Raw genomic sequence first — 22906 nt, forward strand, 5'->3', positions numbered from 1 at the left:
CTTAGAGATAACATAGATAAATATCCGTATGTATAAGTTTTTGATGTTATACCTATGATTATTTATCATTTACTAACAATTTTTTACTATAACAAAATGACAAATTTCTTATGATAAATATAATGATTCTAACCCTTCGGGTAGATTTAATGTAAATCATGCATCTCAATTGTTCTATAAAATGCAACTACTATCATTCAGAATACATTAAAACGATAGGTGAAGAATTCATAAGACAACAACAATGAGTTATTTATCTATTAGACCTTCCTTATTCTTTTCCCTAGTACTATTGTCCCTTTTACTTGCAACACCCTCTTCAACATCAAAAGTTGTGGATGTGAAAGTCATTTGCACTCGATCTCAAGACTCTTCATTTTGCTCAAAAATTCTAAATTCAAAACCTGGTGGAGCAAACAGTGCCGATCTCATTAGTCTTGTCCAATATACCATTGATGTAGCTCGTGTCGACGCTACAGACACACTCAACCTAATCAATACGTTGATCGCAAAGAGCGGTAGTGATCAAAAAGCAAAAGATCATTATACTAAATGTTGGACGCATTTTAATAAGGATGAGGGTGCCCTTAGTGACATTGATCGTGTTCAAGATTTATTGAAGAAGGAAGATTACATTGGTGTAAACACTGCTGCCAGTGCTATCATCACAAACATTAACGATTATATTGTAGGAGAGGATCCAGAAGATCCTCCTTACACAGATAAGTCCAATCTTCCACAATTTGTTGATGTTGTTAAGAAAGTTGCTGATATAATTCTTGTCATATCAAAGTATTTGATCAAGAAGTAGTTATGTTTTTTCTTTCAAATTGATCTTTGTGTAATTTTGCATGGAATAAAGTTCAACATTACATGTATCTATTGTTATACATAGTGTATTGTCAGAATAAATATTTATAGTCAATACATCTTCTATTGTTTGTATTAGTTATATTTAAGAGATAATGATCATAAATTATGAACGGTGCAATGACACTTCTTAGAATGTGCATACATTTCTTTCTCTTTACTTTTTGTGTTTAAATTAAAGATGTATATCATGTATTGAATCTATGATATGTATGGATGAATATCGATTGAATTAATAATGAATTATTGTTCAATTAAACCATGATTAAGGAAAGTTAATTGTAAGCTTGGTTATAATGAATTTGATGTGACATTTTTTGGCATTCATGCAAAATAACAAGTAATTCAAAATAAATACATCTCATAATGTCAGGAATAGGGATTGCAATGAATACTTGGGCATAAGGAAAATACTTACAACAGCTCGGGCTAGGTTATGCGGTATCATTTAGGTTGATTTAATTGAATACTGAAAATTTAATAGATTATAATTACATATGTAGGAGTGTTTTAAATTCTAATTACATTGTATTTATAACAATTGTAAAAAAAATATTTAATATGGTCACGATATTGTATAAAACCGCGATATTATAAGCAAAATAGAGATTATGAAATACAATGTATAAAATTGTGTATATATATATATATATGGTGTGAAAAAATCCAAGCCCTTTGATTTTAATCCTAACGTTAATATATATATATATATATATATATATTTTTTTTTTGGAGCATATTTATTATATTAAAAAGTATGTCACTTTATGGTGTTTTTTTATTCTAAAAAGCCTCTAAGACTGAGGTGATGTTATCTACTATGCTCGAGGAGTTCTACAAGGCCCCAGGTATGAAAGTTAATGTTTATAAGTCAAACAATTTATGCTCTAAAAATGTCTCAAACAAAATGAAACATATTTTCATGACTCTAATGAAAAATGACATTTATTAAGGTCCAAAAATAAAAAAAATGTAAATTCAGATTTTCATTAATGGTTATTTTTGAAATTCAAACTTTAATTATTAAATATCATAATCATGAAAACCAAGATTTTTTGATATGGATTAAGTACAAATCTGATTCTGTTTCCCTAACCTCCTCAAAGCCATAATGACGAAAAACAAAATTTGAATTTCCATTAATAAAAAAATCAGATTTCACTTTTATTCTCTCCAAGGAATTAAATGAGAGATTTGCATACGTCAGTATACTTAGGCTATAAATAGTAGTTTATGCCAAAAAGAAAAAAAATTCATTGTGAAAAAGCAAAAAAGTAGAGAGAAAGAAAGAGAAGAAAAAAAAAGCAATTCAGCAAAAGCAAAAAAAGTAGAAAGAAAGAAAGAGGGGGAAAGAAAGTTTAAAATGTAACCGAAAAGGTGAGAAATGAAAAGTACCAACAAAAAATCCATCTAAGAAAACCACAAAAAAACCATAATAAAATCACACAATGTATATGGATGCATGTGAAGCATGGTCTTCTCACTTTCCTAGCTAATCTCCACCAACATGTGGCGTTGACTATCTTTCCAACCAACAGATATGCGACACGCCAACTTGTCTTATTGTGCACATGCATACTGGAGTTCATCCTCTGTGTTAATGTACAATCCACTACGGATGAAACAGTTAGGCTCCATGTTCTCCTAGCCAACCCGCAGAACCCACGTGAGTAAACAGTTTTTGCTTGAAATCATGCCTCGTGGTAATTTATTATTATTTTACTATTTAAAATTCAAACAATTCTTTTACTAATTATTTATTTATTAATTTATTTTAAATATAATAATATTCAAATAATTACTTTCATGATTATTCATATCTTTTTTTATACTTGTACATCTATATATCTATATCTATGTTATACTTCTATACTATATATAAAAATGGAAAATATGTAACTACAACCATGATATAATTTTTGCTTTCCTATTTTGCCCTTATTTTTTTTTACTTTTTTACAAAAAACAATATAATTATATATTATCATTATCCTTCACCTTAATTAATTTGACCATTAAAATAAAGATGAAAAATATAATATAAAGTGGATCAATTAAAACTGACAGTATATGATACATTCAATATAAAAATATATTCTAATTTATCAAAATAAAATATATAAAACTTAAAATATTTGATACCAAAAAGTAAAAAATGTGAGTCAGCATACACGAAGTATCTATCATTACATTAGTACTATATAAAGTTAAAACTTGAGTAACTATTATTGTAATGTAATTTATTGTTTCATATTTTCTCTTTCACATTTTTTTATTTCTTAAAAATATTATATTATCTTAGGTATATAGTATCAACACATTAATTGCTACAAAAAAAATAAATAATTGTTATCTATACTATATATAAAGTCAAAACATAGTATAACCACCACCATGGCATAATTTATATATTCCTATTTTGCACTTCAAAATTTTAATTTAAAAAAACTATGTAATTCTATATAACCACCTCAAATATATTAACTATAAGTTGCATATCTACACTAATTAAAAAAAGAAAAACCTAACCTAACTTTCATGAAGTTATTTTGAGTTTTCCTATTTCATATTTTATAACTTCTAATTTTATTATATAAGTTATATTTTCATCTTTATATATACTTATACTACTAAACATTTATTTCATATTTTATAACTTCTAAATTTATTTTATAACTTCTAATTTCATCTTTATATATACTTATACCAATAAACATTTATTTCATATTTTATAACTTCTAATTTTATTTTTACTAGCATGTTGACAGGCACTACCGTGCCTGTTAACCCGTTTTCCTATTGTTTGTAATGTGTATTCTACATATAAAGTTGTATTATATATTGTAATTTGCAGTTGAATATATATTCGTTTGAGGTAATTGTTCAATCTTAAAGAAATGATACATATACAATTGTGTTCATCAAGAATAGAGTCTTGATATCTTCACTTAATTTTATTTTCTAGCGTGTTAACAGGCACTACCAGGTCTGTCAACCCAATTTCCTATCGTTTGTAATGTGCATTCTACGTATAAAAGTGATTTTTTTTATCTAATTAATTAAAATCTATTGAGTAAATCTATTGCATTTGTCACAATGTATATCCATTAAATTAAAAAATAGGAATACATGAAATTTATTGCATCGGTCACAATGTATGCAATTGAGTAAAGAGTATGTGAATATTTGACATTTAAAACATCCAAACTACACGTTACAAACAATATGAAAGCGGGTTGACAGACACAGTAGTACCTGTCAACACGCTAGAAAATAAAATTAAGTGAAGATATCAAGACTCTATTCTTGATGAACACAATTGTATATGCATCATTTCTTTAAGATTGAACAATTACCTCAAACGAATATATATATTCAACTTCAAATTACAATATATAATACAAAATATGTAGAATACACATTACAAACAATAGGAAAGCGGGTTGACAGACACGGTAGTGCCTGTCAACACGCTAGTATATATAAAAAAACATTAATCTCCGCAAAGTGCTTATCAGTACACTAATTTAAATAACTCTTATATATAAAAATAAAAAGATTTTTATTATACGTTGTGGCAATCTTTTACTATTTTAGTTTAAAATGTATATGTAGCAAAGTTTTTGTTTTTACCTCAATTCATGCCACGTGACAATCTTTTAATATTTTAAAATTTAAAATTCAAACAATACTTTTAGTAATGATTTATTTATTAATTTCCTTCACATATAATATTCAAACAATTAGTTTCAAGATTGTCCATTCCTAAAAGTTCATACTTTTCCATATAGAAATCATACCACACGGAATATTTTATTATTTTTCATTTAAAAATAAATATAGCGAGGTTTTTGTTTTTGCCTCAAATCATGCCACGTTGCAATCTCTTATTATTTTAGAATTTAAAACTAAAACAATTCTTTTACTAATTATTTATTAATTTTTACACAGGTTTTTGTTTTTGCTTGAAATCATTGCTCGTGTGTCTTATGAACAAATTTGCCAATACTTTTCCCTGACTTTTTTATTTATTGAAATAACTATCACTATTTTGGATAAATGAGAGAGTAATCATTTAGGTTAATTCGGTATAATTAGATGTCTATATGGGCATCTCTTCAGACGCTATATTTATATTCATGAATTTAGATCTTAGACCACGGAGTTTAAGGTTAACTGATTCATGTCCCTTCAACTTAGAAAAGCAAGCACATTGGTATAGAGGTGAACATAATTTGGTCTGCCCCAATCTTTTACATTTACATTTAAATTGTCCTATTTGTCTTTTTGATAATGTTGTTGGTAGGGAATAGGAAATCCCCTTCAGGGTGACTATTGAACAAGATATTAAATGATATGTGATTTTTATTTTGGGGACAAGAATCCTAAATGATGTGATATTTTATGATACGCTTTCCAAGTTTCTCCAATAGGTATACCTACAAAGTTTTTGGAATACCTTAGGAACAAAATCTTAGGGTAGAGTTCTAAGGTACAATGGACACCTTAACAAGCTCTAGACTCCCTATAAGGTGCTCATATTGTATCTCCCCCAAAAGAAGAGAAACTCAAATATTATGAGGTTAGAAACAAGAGTCTAGCTCGAGCGGCTAACTCATAATATTTGGTAACGATATAAGTGGTCCACATAACCAACACTTCGAAACGTCAAAAATTATGACCAACAAGACTTGTGTCCCTGCTATCCAAAAATATATCACTAATACCCGACTGTAGGACATATGTGTCAAAACTTGTGTAAAAGAAATATACCTCCATCCACAAAATATCATGCATTATATACAAAATATAAAATTAATAGCAATAAATAATTACAATTTGTTTTGTCGTTAGAAAATAAAATCAATTAACTAAATAAAAATAAATTAAATGATTAACCATATATTTTATTGATTATGGGTCGAACTACTCAAAAAAGTCAACAACGGAGTCGCCAGTTGTCGCGCCCTGATTTTTGACCTTACGACTTTCTTAGAGCCGCCACTACATTTTATGGTCAAAATGTAGAAAAATCTTTAAGCCTAATCACGTTGGACTTTTGAATTTTTGATATCGAGGTTCGGGAGTCGGTTACAGGGTAGGGAAGGGTTAGCACCCCACTTGCTCGCCTTATACGATACCCCTCACTAAATTATATGACTTTATTATAGTTTTAAAACTTATTTGGTTTTTGAATTAATTATTAGAAAGGAACATTTAATTATTTTTTGTTGTGCCTAACAAGATAAATATTGATCATATATATCCCTATTTTAGATAGGGAATCAAGATTACGTAGTTCTTTAGTAGAAAAATGTTTGTTGATTTAATGTTTTAATTATTAAAGAAAGAAGTGGCGTAGCATGACCGGCCGATGGATGAGTTGAGAAAAAGAAGTCTTCAAAGACGACCTTCACTTCATTCTTTATGTAGTTGGCAAATTTTATTTTATACTGAAAATATTTATTTTTTTGCATATTTATTTATTTATGAAAAGTCATCGTTAATTTAGTTAATTTTGTTAATTATAACTTTAACTGGACAAAAGTTTTTTTTTATCAATTTTAGGATTTAATCGATTGAAAAGAAGCGGCATAACATGACCTTTTGCAGATGAATTGAGGATGAGAAGCGTTTCCACGACTCTCCTCCATCTTTGATTAACTTCCAAAATTATTCATTCTCAAAAAACATTTTAATCATATTGTCATATATGAATATTGATTACGAAATTAGATTATTCTTAGTATTTTTACATTTTTTTTATTCAACTATTTAAAACATTCGTTATTTAATTGATACATAGTCATAAAAAAAGTTTTATTAGTTATGAAAGGAGTTCCTTTTGTATTCGTCAATTAATCTAAAACAAAATTGTTATGTAGATATACCCATGTTATTTAACCTTTGTCTGGTATGAACCGAAGTTAGTGTGTGGAAAGCCCAGAGATCCGTTGGACACGTGGCAGAAGATGGTTGGTTTGGCGATGAAGATTTGTTGTGTCTCGACACGTGGAGCCGTCTAGTTTGATGAGAAAAGGTTGCACGAACCAGAACGTAGTCTTGCTGAAACTGGATGACCTTTCGTCGTGTGATTGGTCGGCTCGTGAGTTAACACAGATATGAGTGAAGTATGCAAAATCAGCAGTAGAGATTCATTGAGAAAACAAGTGCATGGTGGTTATGATACACCCGTCTATATTGGATTTTCTGGCTCTAAAAATTTCACTCTCATAGTGTTCTCACGTTTTCTCTCTTTTGGTGTGCCTTTTCAAAGCTTTTTTTTTTTGGTGTTTTCCACAAGGGAAGTTGCACTATTTATAGTGTCAACAATATATCTTTTTTAAATCATTGGTAAATCAAATTTACCTAAACTTTGGCTAAAATGTGAGAGGATTTCTCATCTATTAATGCACAAAATCATATTTTATTTACCCAAACTTGTTATTTTAGGGAATAGATGGTGTGTATGAATTTTATTTTTTTCATGAATCTCAACACATGTAAAAACAGTAACATATAATTTCAAGTCCTCACATTTATTAAATAGATTTGAATTTGAATTTATTTTTAAAAATAATGTATTCGAATTAAATATTTTTTGGTTCGACGACATTGAAAATTATTTTTTCATGATTAATATTTTTTTATAAATAGTCTAAAAATCATTGTAATACTCCTAACGAGTAAAATTAATTATTTGGCCAAAAATAAAATTATTCGCAATCAATTTGATATGATTTGTGTTTTTTATAATGCCATCTCTGATTTATTTTTTGCATCCTTGAAGATTTACTTATTATGATATTTCCATCAAGGTGATTCACACAACTTAATCAAATTGATATGATATGATTCAAATTACATACTTTCAAATCTTTAATTTATCTCATAATCCAATCAAACCTTTAATCCATTCAACTTTTATTTTTCTTTATTTATTATTATTATATTTTTTAGAAAATCTTTTGTTTATTATTCTCCGTTTTTTAGAATTCAATTTTATTTAAAAGAGTTTTAGGTTTTTTATGGGCCGGAAAAAATGGGTATTCACACATCCCAAAAGTATTTAAATACTAATTAAAAGATAACGAAAAAAAAAATACTAAAATGATAATTGCTAAAAAATATTAAAATATCGTTCCTCTCCCACGATTGACTCCGTCTTCAATACGTGCAGCTAACTTTCTTACATCAGTCTTGTCCACCTTTGAAGAACTCGAACTTAAGTTCTCTTATTGATAAAGAGCCTCATATTCATGAATGTCAGCAACATTGAAAGCATTAAATATATTCATGGAATCCTAGAGAGCTACAACATAGGTATTGTCATTGATCTTTCGAGCCACCTTGAACGGGTCATACTTGTATGGCTGCATCTTGTTGTAAGTACAAAATAGAAACCAATCCTTTCATAAAAACACCATCACATTGCCTCCCACATTGAAAACTATAATTCTCATTTCTTTGGGAGTGACAACCTTATTTTTTTCCTAGCAGCCTCCAACTTAGCCTAGACAACTTCTTTAACAGCTACAATCTCCTCAGTCATAGTCTCAACCACTGCACTAACGTTAGGTTCCTTAGGTAAACTAGAACCTAGAATCAGGTCAATCTGATGTTGAATATCTCACATATGAGGCAAATCATTTGGTAATTCATATGCAATCAACTCTTTGAAGTCCCCTAGGATCTCTGGCACCTCTTTTGGAATTACTGATTCCTCCTTGATAACACTCATTAACTTTTTAATCCCCTATGGGCTGAAACATTCAATTTCATTAACAACCTCATCAAGCTCCTTTTCACTCTGCATCATCACTAAGAAACTCGACTTCTTCCCTCGAGGTCTTATCAAAATGCAAAATAGGAGCCATAATAAACTTGTGTGTTCCCCAAGTAAACATCATCGCGTTAGCTCGCCCAAGCAGAACATGTCATACATCCATATTCAGAATATCACACACTATTTCCTATATATAACGCTTCCCAATGGAAATAGGCACCCTGCGAAACTTTAACTTCTGAACTCGTACTCACCCAACCCAAAGTGTATGGTTTCTCACGAGGCTTAGTTGACAACTTTAAGTACTCTACCAGCTTTTGAGAAACCAGATTCTTAATACTTCCATTATCCACGATAAAATTACACACCTTGCTCTTAATAGAACAGTGTGTTCGAAACAGGTTCATTCGTTGTCCTTCTTCGTTGGATGATAACAAGATCCTTTGTAGCATAAAGCTTATTGTTTCCTCAGAATCATCTTTAGAAAACTCAACTCCTTCATACTCATTATTCTCCTCATCCTCCACACCCTCCTTGTTTAGAATGTCGTTAATTCTTCTAGAAGGATAAACATTGGATCTATGACCTTGTCCACTGCAACTAAAACACTTATCACTAGTTGGTTTCGCGTAGGGGTTAGCCGTTTTCTGGATGGGTATCCTATTATGCTGCACACCACTAGAGTTGATGGTCCCTTAATTTCTAGAATTGTGATCCTTGGCTGCTATGTTCTTCTCTTTATTGCTTGCTGAATCGAAGTTATTCTAGGGAATATACCTTCTAAAATATGAGAAATTTCGATGAGATTTCTCCATTAATTCAGCGTTCAAAGCTAGACAGGATGCCTCAGCCATGACCCATATAGTCTGCAAACTCATATTCTCCTACAAAGAACCCTTTAAACCACTGGCATATCGAGCCACCTTCAAGTCCTCTAATTCTCCCAATTCATTACGCTCAAAAAAACGTAAGGAACATATTTGTATAATCTGTCACATCTCTCTTTCCATGAACACATTCGATATACATCTTATAAAGTATATGTTCATAATCTTCTAGTAAAAATCGGTCCAACATCAACTATTTCATTCTTCGCCAAGTTCTAACTGACCATTTCCTTTGCATTTGCGTCTGAATAACAAGCGTATCCCACCACACAACAACAATACTCTTCAAACTCATCGCTACCATTTTAACTTGTTTGTTTTCAGGGATGTCCATGACGACGAAGAATATGTCAACGTCAATTTACCAATCTAGAAACTTCTTAAATCTGATAGTTCCATGGAATAATGGAATATCATCCTTCACCGATAGTCATGATTATACTAACGTCTTCCCTAGTCAACCATTTTTTCCTCATCGGGTTCTTCTTTTTCAGAACTCGAATTTCCCACAATAACAACACGATTATTGTTCTCCTCCATTATCTCTCTGTTGGTCCTCGTTGTTGGCATTGTTCACCACCCGATTTGTTAAAGTCACCAACTGATCAGTCAAAGTAGTTAGGGTCGTGGTAAAAGTCTCGATAATACCCTAAATATTTGCTCTGGTCTCCGGTTGATCTCTCATGGATGTTCAAACTATGAAAAGAGGTAGGAGAAAACCTGCTCTGATGTCACTTTATTCAATCGGAAGCACAAATGATTAGCAAGCGCCAAACCTAGAATGAAAATACAAGTTTGCAAGCAACAAACCTGACAAATAAAGCTCTGAAATCCACTACAAAGAGAAAACTCTCGAATTTTATTAATGAAGATAAGATGATAATGATGGCTACATCCTCAAAAGTGTTCAAATACTACAGATAATAAAAGGATAATGAAAATAAATACTAAAAGATAATAAAAAAATCATTGCTAAAAATAATAAAATGTCGTTCTTTTCCCATAAGCGACTTCGTCTTCGATACACGCAACCAGCCTTCTTACATCAAACACTAATATTTATTTGTTAATAAATAAGAAAACTTAAAATTGATTAATAAAAATGATAAGATATATTCATTAATGGTGATAGAATTGGAAAAAAGATTGATTAAACTTTGAAATTGTAAAACAATAATGGCTTTGAAACAAGATAAAAAACCTAAAATAACAAACAAATGAAACAGAGGAATAATTAGTTTAGAGCATTCACATGACATTCCCAAACTTTAATGTAAGAGCTAGTATTTGCTAATTAACTTGATAAATGAGTGATTTCTTGGGGTTAAGTTTCCCATTATATCACGATGTTCCCTTGCAATAACAAGGGATTAAACTTTTTCCAATGGTAATGATTAATGAAATAAATTTTATTTTCTCCAACAAAATATTTTCCCCATATACTATTGAAATCATACACATGACATCAGCAAATAACACTACAATCATCACCACATTTATAAGATCATACTCATATGTTGTCATGCTCTTATCCTACTCACTATTATATATTGTTGTTTATTTATGTGGGTTGTGGGGCTGAAGTGGTTGATTTAAATTAACTTTCGCCATGCCAGAATTGCAGTTCAACAGCGCATATTTTAGATATATAACAGTGTTTTTGAGTGTTGTCTATATGAACGCAGTAGAATATCAACATGCTTTAATAGCACATATACGGGTGCTATTGTATGTCATACATTTAACAATGCTTCCTCTAATGAGGATTGTTATACATTGCTTCCCTTATCTTTATTAGGGTCAAAACCATAACAATACGACCAACTTTGTGATTTTATGAGTATGTCATAAATTATGTTGCAAATTCTCTCCTAAGAGTGGACTTTAAATTGTTACCCTTGCAAGATTTTTGGAAAAATCAGAGCATGCCACAAATTTTGAATGGAAAGATTTGGTTAAACAAAAGCTAACCTCAAGTCCCTAATGGTGAAAACCACCTTCTTATAGGTAGAGTATGTATAGGTCATCTCAATGTCATAAACATAAAGAGAGTTTTTATTAAGAACAACATCAAAGTTTTCACCTTCTTATATGAAAATCATTTACACCAGCCTCAGTTTTATCCCTCTGTTACATAAACATATTATGATCCAAAAAAGGAATAAATAAGGAATTAAAAAAGGAAAAAAATAAGGAATTAAAAAAGGAATCCTAAAAACTAAAGCACCTTCAAGATCAATGAAAATCATCACAAGTGAAGGAGCTGTAGATATTTCAACCCACCAAAGACTTGCAATTTTTATTTTCAGTTTCCAACACTCATTCAAGCCAATGCTCATTCAAGAGGTCATCATGTGTGCATACAAAATACATTGTAAGATTCTAAACTTTATATAAATGATTCCAATATACCAAATATTGAACTATTTTTGTGGAGGTGACTCATTTTTGCTATTTCATTATTCTTCTTGTATTATTATTGAATATTTTTCCATTTCCCGAATTAATAGTAACAAGTCATTTTCCATTCACAACTTGGACACCACCACATGTTATGAATCTTACAGTGAATATGTTAGTTTGTCTTCTTCATGTTCTCAGGTAAAATACCTATTCATGTGTTTTTCTCTTCTTTATGTTCTCTGCGCACATTAAAAGAATATGATGCTAATTGTTTCATTTTGTGTACGACATTAAGCCAATTGAGAAATGGAAATCAGTAGGTATATGATATTCCTAAGGATCTTGTCCGGAACCAAAAATAAGTAATCTCTACTTGAATAGTGACTTACTCCTTTTAGCTGAAGTAATCTTTATTCAGAATCGGATAATAAATAACTGAATATTCCTTTATGAAGTCGAGTGATCTTTACTTGGCCTTAGATAAAAAATATATGAAAGGATCTTAAAATGAAGTAGTCCTTATCCGGAATTGGGCAGATAATAACTTTAGGACCTATTATTTTAACTGAAGTAATCATTATCCAGAAACGAGCGGATAATAACTTAAGGACCTGCTATTTTAACTGAAGTAATCATTACCCAAAATCGGATAAAAAATAACTAAATAAACCTCTACGAAGTCAAGTAACCTTTTCTCGGAGCTAAATGAATAATAAGTAAATGATCTTTTGATAAAGTCAAGAAACTTTTTATCGGAGACTTGATCCACGTTTCAAGTTGGTGAATGATATCACCGTCAAATGGGAACATGATTCGTGCCTTTGAGGGGTGTTGTGAACATCGACCAAGGGAAACTTGGTCTACGCTTTTGGGTGATTGAGTGAGACTACCGTCAAAGTGGGACGTGATCTACACCTTTGAGGGGTTTTGTTGACCACCGACCAAGGGGACTTGGTCCGCGCTTTCGATGTTTGAATGAGACACCGTCAAAGGGGAACATGATTCACGCCTTTGAAAGGTGATTTTCATCACTGACCAGGAGGGACTTGGGTGTTTGAATGAGACTACCGTCAATGGGCAACGTAATCCATGCCTTAGAGGGGTGTTGTTGATCACTGACCAAGGGGGACTTAGTCCGCGCCTCGGGTGTTTGAATGAGATCACCTTCAAAGGGGAATGTGATCCACATCTTTGAGGGGTGTTGTTTTATAACTTGAGGAAGGGACTTTTCCGATACTACAATCAAAGAAGATGAATGATACCTCGCTAACATATATGTGTTTTTCTTTTTGGGTTACATGGTGTTGTCCGACCACAAATGGGGTCGACATTACATTTCACTATATTTGTTTAAGCATAAAAATGTAGAGATTTGCAGCATTCCACTTCCGGGGAACCTATTTTTCAGCTAAGTCTTCAAACACGCCTTTACCAATCTTACTAACTACCCGATAAGGCCCTTCTTAATGGTGTGCCATCTTTCCTATGGCCTCACCAATATCCGCTCTTCAGAGAACTAACATCCCAAACTCAAAGTTTCTGGGGACCACCGATGAGTTGTAGTTATCTGTTGTTCGCCTTTTTACGACCGTCTCTCTTATCCTAGCACAATCCCTTTTCTCTTCATTCCAATCCAAATTGTGTCTTAGGAGGGTCAAATTGGTTTCTTCATCAAACTTTAGGGTCCTTCAAGTGGGTTCCCCAATTTCTATCGGGATCATGACCTCGACACCATATATAAGATTGAATGGTGATTCTCTAGTAGTGGAATGAAGAGTCGTTCGATAAGCCCAAAATACATGGTGAAGTTGGTCGAGCCAGACACCTTTACCTTTATTGAACCTTTTTCTTGATTTCCTTCGGGATGATCTTGTTGGCCGCTTCTGTTTGTCCATTCGTTTTAGGATGTTCAACTGGAGTGAAGTGTTGTTTGATATGAAAGTTGGACAGAAATTCTTGGAACTTTCGATCTGAAAACTTGGTATCATTATTTGTTATGATTGCGACTGGGATTCCGAATCGGGTGATGATGTTCCCCCAAGTAAACTTTTAGATGTTCGTTGAGTGATGGTTGACAATGCTTCATCTTCTATCCACTTGGTGAAGTAGTCCACAGTAACTACCAAAAACTTCAGTTGTCCGACTGTCGGAAGGAAGGGTCCCAAGATGTCCATGCCCTATCTACAAATGACCAGGGGGTCATTGTGGTGGTCAGTTCCTTAGGTAGGGCCTTATGAAACTCGGTGAATAAATGACACTATGTACACCTCTTGGTTAGTTCTGATGCATCTTTTTCCAAAGTCGACCAATAGTACCATGACCTTAACACTTTCTTTGCCAAGGAAGCTGCACCAAGGTGGTGTTCGCAACGTCCTTTATGAAGTTCCTTAAGTACATATTGTGCCATATCAGGGTCGAGACACATAAGTAGAGGAGTGAAGAACCCCCGACAATATAATGAGCCTTGGACCAAGGTATACCAGGAACTGCATTGAAGGAACCTCTATTTTTCTTTCTAGTCGGTAGGAAGATTACCATTCAGAAGATACTTGATGATAAGGTTGGTCCAATCATCTAGGGTAATTTCCTATTTAATGGCCATGACATTGGGCTTGAGAATTTTGCCCTGAATAACCGACCTATTACTTCTTGGACTTTTTGTGCTGGCCAAATTGGAAAGGGTGTCCCACCGAGTGTTCTTTTCTCTCAGAACATGTTGAATTGTGGCTACTTCAACATTAGCCATTAACTCTTTCTCTTTCACCAAGTACTTACTCAACAATGTGTCTTTAGTTTGATAAGCACTAGTTCTCTGTGATACTGCTAGTTGAGAAACATTATAGATGGCGACCTTCTCTATGTCGACCTTTCTTGCTAGTTGAAATATGGTCATGCATGCCTCATATTCGGTCTGATTGTTTGAAGTTGAGAAGGTAAAAGTTAATGAATGCTTAATGGTCACCTCGTGACCATTATCTAGCAATATCTTGACCTCGCTCCCCTTCGAGTTGGATGATTCATACACATAAATAGTCCAAGTTTGCCCCTAGTTATCTAGCTATGTGGTCAACTCGACAACAAAATCTGAGAGGACCTGAATTTTAATAGTGGTCGAGGGTTCATACCAGATATCAAATTGTGAAAGTTCGATGGACCATGAGATCATCCAGTCGACCAGTTCTGGCTTGTGCAGAATATGCCTGATAGGTTGGTTGGTTCGTACCACTATAAGATAAGATTGAAAATATTGTCGCAACTGCCTTGTGGCCATCAGGAGGGCATATGCAACTTTTTCCAACCACTGATATATGAGCAATGGACCTTGTAGTTCTTTCCTCGTGAAATAAACCGGGCTTTGACCTTTCTAAGTTTCACGGATCAGAGCGGCAACCATGGCTTCATCGACCACTTCTAGGTAAACATATCGTACCTCATCGGGTTCTGATTTAGTGAGTATTGCATTAGTAGCCAAGTACTACTTGAAGATCTGAAAAGCTTTTTCACAATCATCTTACCATTAAAACTTCTTATTTTTCTTCAATAACTAGAAGAGTGAGAGGGAATGATTGGCGGCCGTCGGGAGGAACCTGGACAAATCTTCCAACTAGCCATTTAGTTGTTGAACCTCTTTTATTGATTGTGGGCTTATCATACTTATGACAGCTTGACATTTGGCAGGATTAGCCTCTATCCTCGGCTGCTCAATATGAAACTAATGAATTTCTCGGCTTCCGCCCTGAATGTGCATTTCTCTGGGTTAAGTCGCATGGTATACCTCCATGTGTTGTCTAATCTGATCTCCAAACACCTTGTTCATCATTCTCTGATAAGTAGCCCTTGTGTTTTTCAGAGCAAATTGCATGACGGTGTAACAATAAGCAACCTCATTAGTGATGAAAACAGTCTTCTCTTGGTTAGACAGGTACATAAGGATCTGATTATAACTCGAATAGGTATCCATGAATGACATATACTGATAGTTGGAGCAATTGTCCATCAAATGATCAATATTCGGGATGAGGTATGGATCTTTTGGGCATACTTTATTCACGTCTGTATAGTTGATACACATCCACCATTTTTCGGATGGTTTTTTAATTAGCATCACGTTTTCCAGCCAGGTGGTGTAGGTGAACTCTTGGATGAACCTCGCTTCGAGGAGCTCAGTGGATTTTTGGGCGACCTGTGTTGTCCTCTCGACTCCCCTCTTTCTTCGTTTTTGTGCGATCAATTTCATCCTTGGGTTAGTTGTCAATCCGTGGCACATAACTGAAGGATTGATTCCTGACATGTCGGCAGTAGACCAGGAAAAGAGGTCCTTGTTGGTATTCAAACATTTCACTAGCCTTGACATTTGGGTTTCAGAGAGTGTGGTGCCTATGTATATCAAGTTATCCTTTTTTGGGTCGAGTTGTAAAGAGGTTTTTTCTCCTTCTGGTTGTGGACGGAATTCTCCTTCGTCAGCTCGAGCATCTAATTCGACCAAATGCACCCCTTCGACCTTTTTGTTGGGTGTGGCCCTCTTCTTGTTCCATGGATTGGTTTGAGGCTCATCTGATAGCAACATCTGGCAATGTGTTAATATCCCTTGACCGTGCATACCCGGAGGTCAGAGGAGAGGAATTTCAAGGATAAATGTGTCATAGAGACCACTGCTTCAAGACGATTCAGTGTAGGTCGGCCCAAAATGGTGTTGTATGCTAACTTACAATTAATGACTAGGAATTTAGTTTGAAGTGTTCTGCTTTGGGGTTGGTCACCGTCAACCACACATCCACATACCCTCGTGGAGTAATTCCTTTGCTAGTAAAACCTACTAGCTGTCCATTTTGATGTTGCAGATCTCAGTTGTTTAGCTCTATTTTTTCAAACAGGTCTTGGAACATAATATATGTTGAACTCTCTTAGTCGACAAAAAGTCTATTGACTTTCTTATTGTTAAGCTTAGTAGTTAGGCCGAGGGATCATCATTTCCCTGAACGATACCTTTATGATCACGATCATCAAACGTAATTGGGGGACGATCCTATTGAGGTGTTAGTGGCAAGTGTCTCTAGTAGTTGCTTGCATGACCTCCCTTCCATACTTTTTATGCGCTGACCTGGAAGTACCCCCTACAGTAAATCCCCTAGAAATGGTGTTAATTTCAACCAAGCTCTTTTGTCATTGGTTGTTTTGATGGTACCTGTCGGCTCGGACCTTGTTTGAAGGACACCCCTCTTGAGTTCTTGGTAGGGAACGTCTCCTAGGGGGACTGGGTCGACGAGATGAGGGTGACTGTCTTTGTTGAGTTACCTCGGTGATGAAGCGTTATAGGTTGTCGACATGTATGCGGTCTTCTATTGTGTCCATGATAAGTGTCAAACATACCTAAATTTCATACACTTTTATGACACTTATCTTAAGCATAATTGAAAAAAACCAACTTAAAACAATACTTTTTTTGTATAAAATACCACAATCTTGTATATTTGTATGTGTATCTTCGTTTTATGTATTTTGTAGGATTTAAAATGAAGAAAAGAAGAAAAAAGACTCATGGTCAACAAAGCGAAAAAATTCAAGAAAATCAAGGTGCTCAACCAGGCAGCTAAGCGTTGAACAAGCCCCACTAAGCTGACCTGGACACCAGCCTGACCTGGACCAAACTGCTCAACCAGGCAGATGGAGTTTTTTTTTTTGTAATTCTTACTCCCATGACATCCATCCCATTAAGCATTTGAAGTCTTTATTAAGTCAAGCCTGATTTCCCTAAATCCAACAACTACCTCATGTTGCATAAATCTCCCTAACATTTTGTCCCTTTGTGGCAGACCCATCATATGCCACCACATGTTTCTCGAATTGCGAATTTTCCTCCCAAAAATATCCTTATATCTATGACCATGCGAGGGGTACATGTCCAGCCAAGTATCATCAAATATTTATAACATCAATTAATACCATAAATAAAATAATCAATAAACAACTGTATCTGTAATGTGATCCAAGTGTAAAGTACACACTGACCTTGTATTTGATGCACACAAGTAGAAGAACGAGCTAAGGCTAAAAGCAAATACAAAACACCATAAACCAAAAACCAAAAACCCATCTTCTCTTCATAATCATCACCATGCTTGAAGAATCAATATCAACCTCACCCACATTCTGGGCTGGAATTTTCAGCTGGTTTACCCCCACTGTTTTCTTTGTGCTCCTTCAACTTGTGATTGGAACCATTTATATTACTTCAACCCTAGCCAATAACCACAAACACCACCACCAAGAACACCAACAACAACATCCTCAAGCACATCATGACTTTCAACAACAACAACTTGCTAGATCTCCATCTGTTTTACAAAGACTCAAATCCATCAACTTCTACTCTCCATATTCTTATAGATCTCAAGACCCTTATAACCACAACACCCAAGAATTTCAAGTTCATGAACAACAACAGCAACAACAACAACAACTTCCTAGATCTCCTTCTTTGCTTCAAAGGTTCAAGTCTATCAACCTTTATAGTTACTTCCCTACTGAACCTTTATCTGCTAAGGTTACAACAACTCATGACAACAATGTTTCCAACATAACAACCTATGAACCTGAGAAGCAGTTACAACAACAACACGTGTATGACACAGTGGTGGTGGAAACGGATGAAGAAGAAAATGAAGAAGAAGAAGATGATGTTGTTGGGAAAATCTTCCAGCACAATTACCAAAAAGGGCACGTGGAGGGTACTGGTGGTGGTGGTGATGGCTCTTCTATGGATGAGATTTACAGTAAGTTACAGGGACAATATGGTAATTTCAAACGGACGCAGTCGGATACTAAGCCTGCCTCCGGTGAGGTGCCGGTGAAGCTGCCGAAGAAGATGAAGAAATCGGCGAGCTCAAAATCTGCGTTCTCTCATTTCAAGGAGGATGACATTGTGGAGAGTCGCCGGCCGGCCACCGTGAGGGAGAAGAAGGTCACCGTCGCCACCGAGGACGACGACGAGGTCGATGCCAAGGCAGATGATTTCATAAATAAGTTCAAGCAGCAACTGAAATTACAAAGGTTGGATTCCATCATGAAGAAGGAGGTGATTGGAAAGTAAAGGTATAATAACCATAACTTAATTAGTAGTAGTAATAATAATAATTTCATTACTTTTCAGAGGTACTATTATAATTTTTTGTTAATTTAGGGGTTGATCATGTAAAATTTGTGTTTTTTTTTGTTGTTATTGATTTTGTAAAGTGGAGTGCTGAATTTGGGTAGTTAATTATTCTAGCCTCTGCTTGTGGATGTTGGAAGTAGTTACTTTTATGTTAATGGTCCCCTTATTGTTACTATTTCTATATAAAATTATATATTCTTGCTTTTGATTGGTGGTTTTGCTTTTATAATGTGCTCCCTTGTCTTAATCATTTAAGACTTGGGTGTAGAGAAAAATGGAAGGGAGTTGTTGATTACCCTTGTAACTTTACTACCTTAAATGCAATGTGTTGTAGTTAATGGTTCTTTAGTGTCCATAGAGCATGAACATCATCTTTCATTTTCTACTTTTTTTTAATTTAATATCAATGTAAAGTTTAATATTTATGCATTGAATGTAAAGTTTTTTATATATTATAAGCACATCATTTATTATACTTGTGTTATTATGATTGAACTTTAAATAAAACTAGTACACATAAATAATGTTTGTAGAAAAACCTTAGATATTAAATTGGCACTTCTTACTTTTGTTGATTTGTAAAATGGCAATTACATTGCATGTCGAATTTTATAATTTAGATGTGAAAGTGTTGGAGAAAGAAGAGAAAGTGAGGACGAAGGTGTGCTGATAATGTGCAAGTTGGCGTGTACAGTCCAATGTGCTAGTATTAAATTCTAAGCATTAATTGAGGGTTGGGCTCTTTGCTCATGACATGAAATTGTGTTTATCCTCCTTTTTTCGGTTTCTATCATTGTTTTCCATGTGCCATTTATTATGTATAGAGATTACTTATTTTTAATGATGTTTTTGTTTCGTGTTCTGAGTTAATTAGAATGTTAGTTTTGTAAAAAATTTATTTTTAATTTTTTTCTTTTTTCACATACCAATATCTGATTAATGCGAGAATGTAAATGAGACATTATTTAAGATAATTGATGATATCATCTTTTACATGCCTTTTCCTAGAGAGGGACGGCGGAAAGTAAAGCATAAAAAAATAAAGTAGAATCAGTGTTTGTTTGAAATGCAGTTGTCAGCCTCCAAAATAGGTTCAAAATCACCTTTGAGTGTTTTTTCTTTGCTTTAATAACTAGATTAATCAATGTGTGTTGCTTCTGGGTTTGAATTTCGTGGGCTAATATTATTGGTTGCTCGTCACTCGTTATATCAAGTCTAGTAAAATTACATATAATATTTTCTCTATTTACATACATACAAACTACACCTGATTTATACGTATTTATTAGATTTAGTAGGAATGAGTGTAATTATATGGATCTTTACTTAAGTGGAGTTGAATATAATGTTGTATAGAGGAGAATAATAAGTATAACTAAACTGAAAGCAACCATCCTTAATTTACATCATAGAATTATAGAATGATTTTGTGAATAGCAACCTCAACAATCTTCAAAGAGAAGAGGAAACACAAAATAGGTAACTGTTTTTTTTTGTTTTCTGTGAGCAATCATAGAAGATTGCTTGCAAAAACACAAGGATATGAAATTATAAATTATATCTCAAGAGTTTTATATACACATAAGATAAATAATATACAGATATTGCATTGATATTATACTATAGTAACATTGCATAAGAATTTAAGATTGAAAGTGAGACAAGAGTTGATGAGTCAAAATGAAATGAACAATTTAATTAAGAAATAAAAGAGTACTTTGCCAAAAAAATTGTTTTGAAACTAAATCCTTTCGAGTCATTTCATGATTTAAATTGATTTCATAGCTTCATAAACAAATTCTGCATAACCATTTTCAGAAAACATTACCGAGTAATTAGGCTCAAAATTCTCCACTACTCCCACTCTCAGTTTAACATGGGTTTGACTCTAAAGATAATACAATAACAATTAAACTTTTATCCTATTATGTATGGTCAATTACATGTCGATTGACGCTATAATACTTTATCATAAATCATGTTCATTGATAAAGTATTGATTTCTAAGCTTTTTTTTTAATCATTTCGCTTATGATTTTTTATAGTCTCTCTTCATCTAGGAATTGAACTGACTTTCGTTTGGTCTACTCTCCTGAGAACACTTCTACTGATCTCCTTTACAAATGTCCAAACCTCCTAAAACATAATTCGATTTTATGTATGTTTGATATTATACCTGCCTAATTCTAAGCCTAATAATAAATTACGAAGATTTTGTTAGATAACCGATAATTGATATAAAACTTAATTGAATTTATATGATATAAACCAGATGATATTTATTTATTAAATTTTGTTGTTGTGGTGGTTGTTTGTTGAGGGAGTAGTGTTATCATTGGGGAACATGAAGTGATGTAAGAAGAGTGGGCAATAAAGTAGAATGACTTCTCCATACTCTAAGGAGTGAGTAAGTTTATCATGAGACTTATTGTCATATTTTATAACACAGCCATGAACCATCTTTATTAGACTACTCACTAAAATACTAAAATAATGATATATATATATATATAGTGATGTAAGGTTTTATTAATTTTTCGTATATTGTATTAGATCAAATATCGAATGTTTGATTTTTGATAATGACATTTTTTTAAAAGGGCAGTCATGCGTCTTAAAATGATTAATTCATTATCTATATAATGACCTAATACTCTTAGTAATAAAAAAACAACCCCTAAAATTGTTGAAAGATTTTTCTAGAGGTTTTCCCCCTCAATAAATTATTTCCGGCAACGGCGTCAATTTGTTGAAAGGCAAAGTTTTCTCTTCGGTGTGTTTTCTTTATTTGGTTAAGTAAATGAACTCGGTTTTATTCTTTGTTCGCCATCTCGGCTTTGTTGAAATAAATTCCAACGCCGGTATAATGGTTTCAAGAATATTCCAGTTACAACTTACTTCTAATAATCATGTGAATAAGTTATTCCTTCTTTGCTTCATCTCGGCTTTGTTGGAATAAATTCTAACGCCGGTAAAATGACATCGAAGCAATCCTCTATTACATAATTATTAAGTACCTTTGAATACCATCTCGGTTTTGTGGAATAAATTCTAACACCGGTTTAATGGTATTCTAATGTACAAAAGTGATGAATAGTTAGTTGTTAGAAACAAATAAATAAATAAAGAACAAAGAATAATAAAGTTAAGTGACCTTTATTTATTTACTCCCTTTCGGGTTCCTTTTATTAACAAACCAAACTTCTTCCTTAAGGAAGGTTGGTATTAAAGAATAAATAAAATGCGGAAAGTAAATAACAATAAATAAAAGTTAGTAAGTTAGTTTCATCACTTTTGTATATTAAAAGGTGTTTCAACAAATAAATTTATTGATAACACTTTACTATTTTACAATTTACATCTCTTTCAAGATTCAATTGTAGTATAGTATAGGATTATGTCGAACCACAAGGAATTGCCCAACAGAATGGATCATATGAATATGTCAATGCACAAATAATAAGGAAACATATTTTTGTTGTTTTTGATTTGATTTGATATGCACATAAACACTTAACAAGAAACATAAACTAAGTATTAACAAACTCTTGAGGAGATAATATCATTTTGAATGATGAAAGTATTTCTCAACTTCTTATGTATTGAACAACTTAGACAAGTTCTTATCTTTTACTTTGATTAACTCCAAACACCAAGGTCTGAAATCCTCCTTTTTAAAATGGTAGAATGATGATCACTTATATTTACTACTAAACAGTACTACGTTCACAAAGAGACTAGGTTGTCACATCCTAATCTTGACTACTCTAATATTGAAGTAGTAATGAATATAAGATCTTAAGAAAA

The 22906-nt window shown here is 33.1% G+C and overlaps 2 protein-coding genes across 4 annotated transcripts in view; both read left to right on the plus strand.

Moving 5' to 3' along the window:
* Window positions 245-811, plus strand: LOC109358039 (pectinesterase inhibitor 2-like). The gene has a single exon (XM_019602106.1). The coding sequence runs from the start codon at window positions 245-247 to the stop codon at window positions 809-811; it is 567 nt and encodes a 188-aa protein (XP_019457651.1).
* LOC109358448 (myb-like protein AA) overlaps window positions 17900-22906 on the plus strand; it is a 20270-nt gene continuing 15263 nt past the window's right edge. The window contains exons 1-2 of one of the 3 annotated variants that reach the window (XM_019602668.1): window positions 17900-19038; window positions 21523-21529. In XM_019602668.1, coding sequence (XP_019458213.1) covers window positions 18062-19036 — 975 coding nt within the window. In that variant the 5' untranslated portion in view covers window positions 17900-18061 and the 3' untranslated portion in view covers window positions 19037-19038; window positions 21523-21529. Of the gene's footprint in view, window positions 19039-19719; window positions 19738-21522; window positions 21530-22906 lie in introns of those variants that run through there. The other 2 variants (XM_019602670.1, XM_019602669.1) reach the window with 2 other exon arrangements.

Source organism: Lupinus angustifolius, chromosome LG10, assembly GCF_001865875.1.
Source record: "Lupinus angustifolius cultivar Tanjil chromosome LG10, LupAngTanjil_v1.0, whole genome shotgun sequence".
In the NCBI taxonomy this organism is placed as follows: domain Eukaryota; kingdom Viridiplantae; phylum Streptophyta; class Magnoliopsida; order Fabales; family Fabaceae; genus Lupinus; species Lupinus angustifolius.

Bases quoted from the DNA above. Each gene is read 5' to 3' on its own strand.
- LOC109358039 (XM_019602106.1), top strand. From the start codon at position 245: ATGAGTTATTTATCTATTAGACCTTCCTTATTCTTTTCCCTAGTACTA.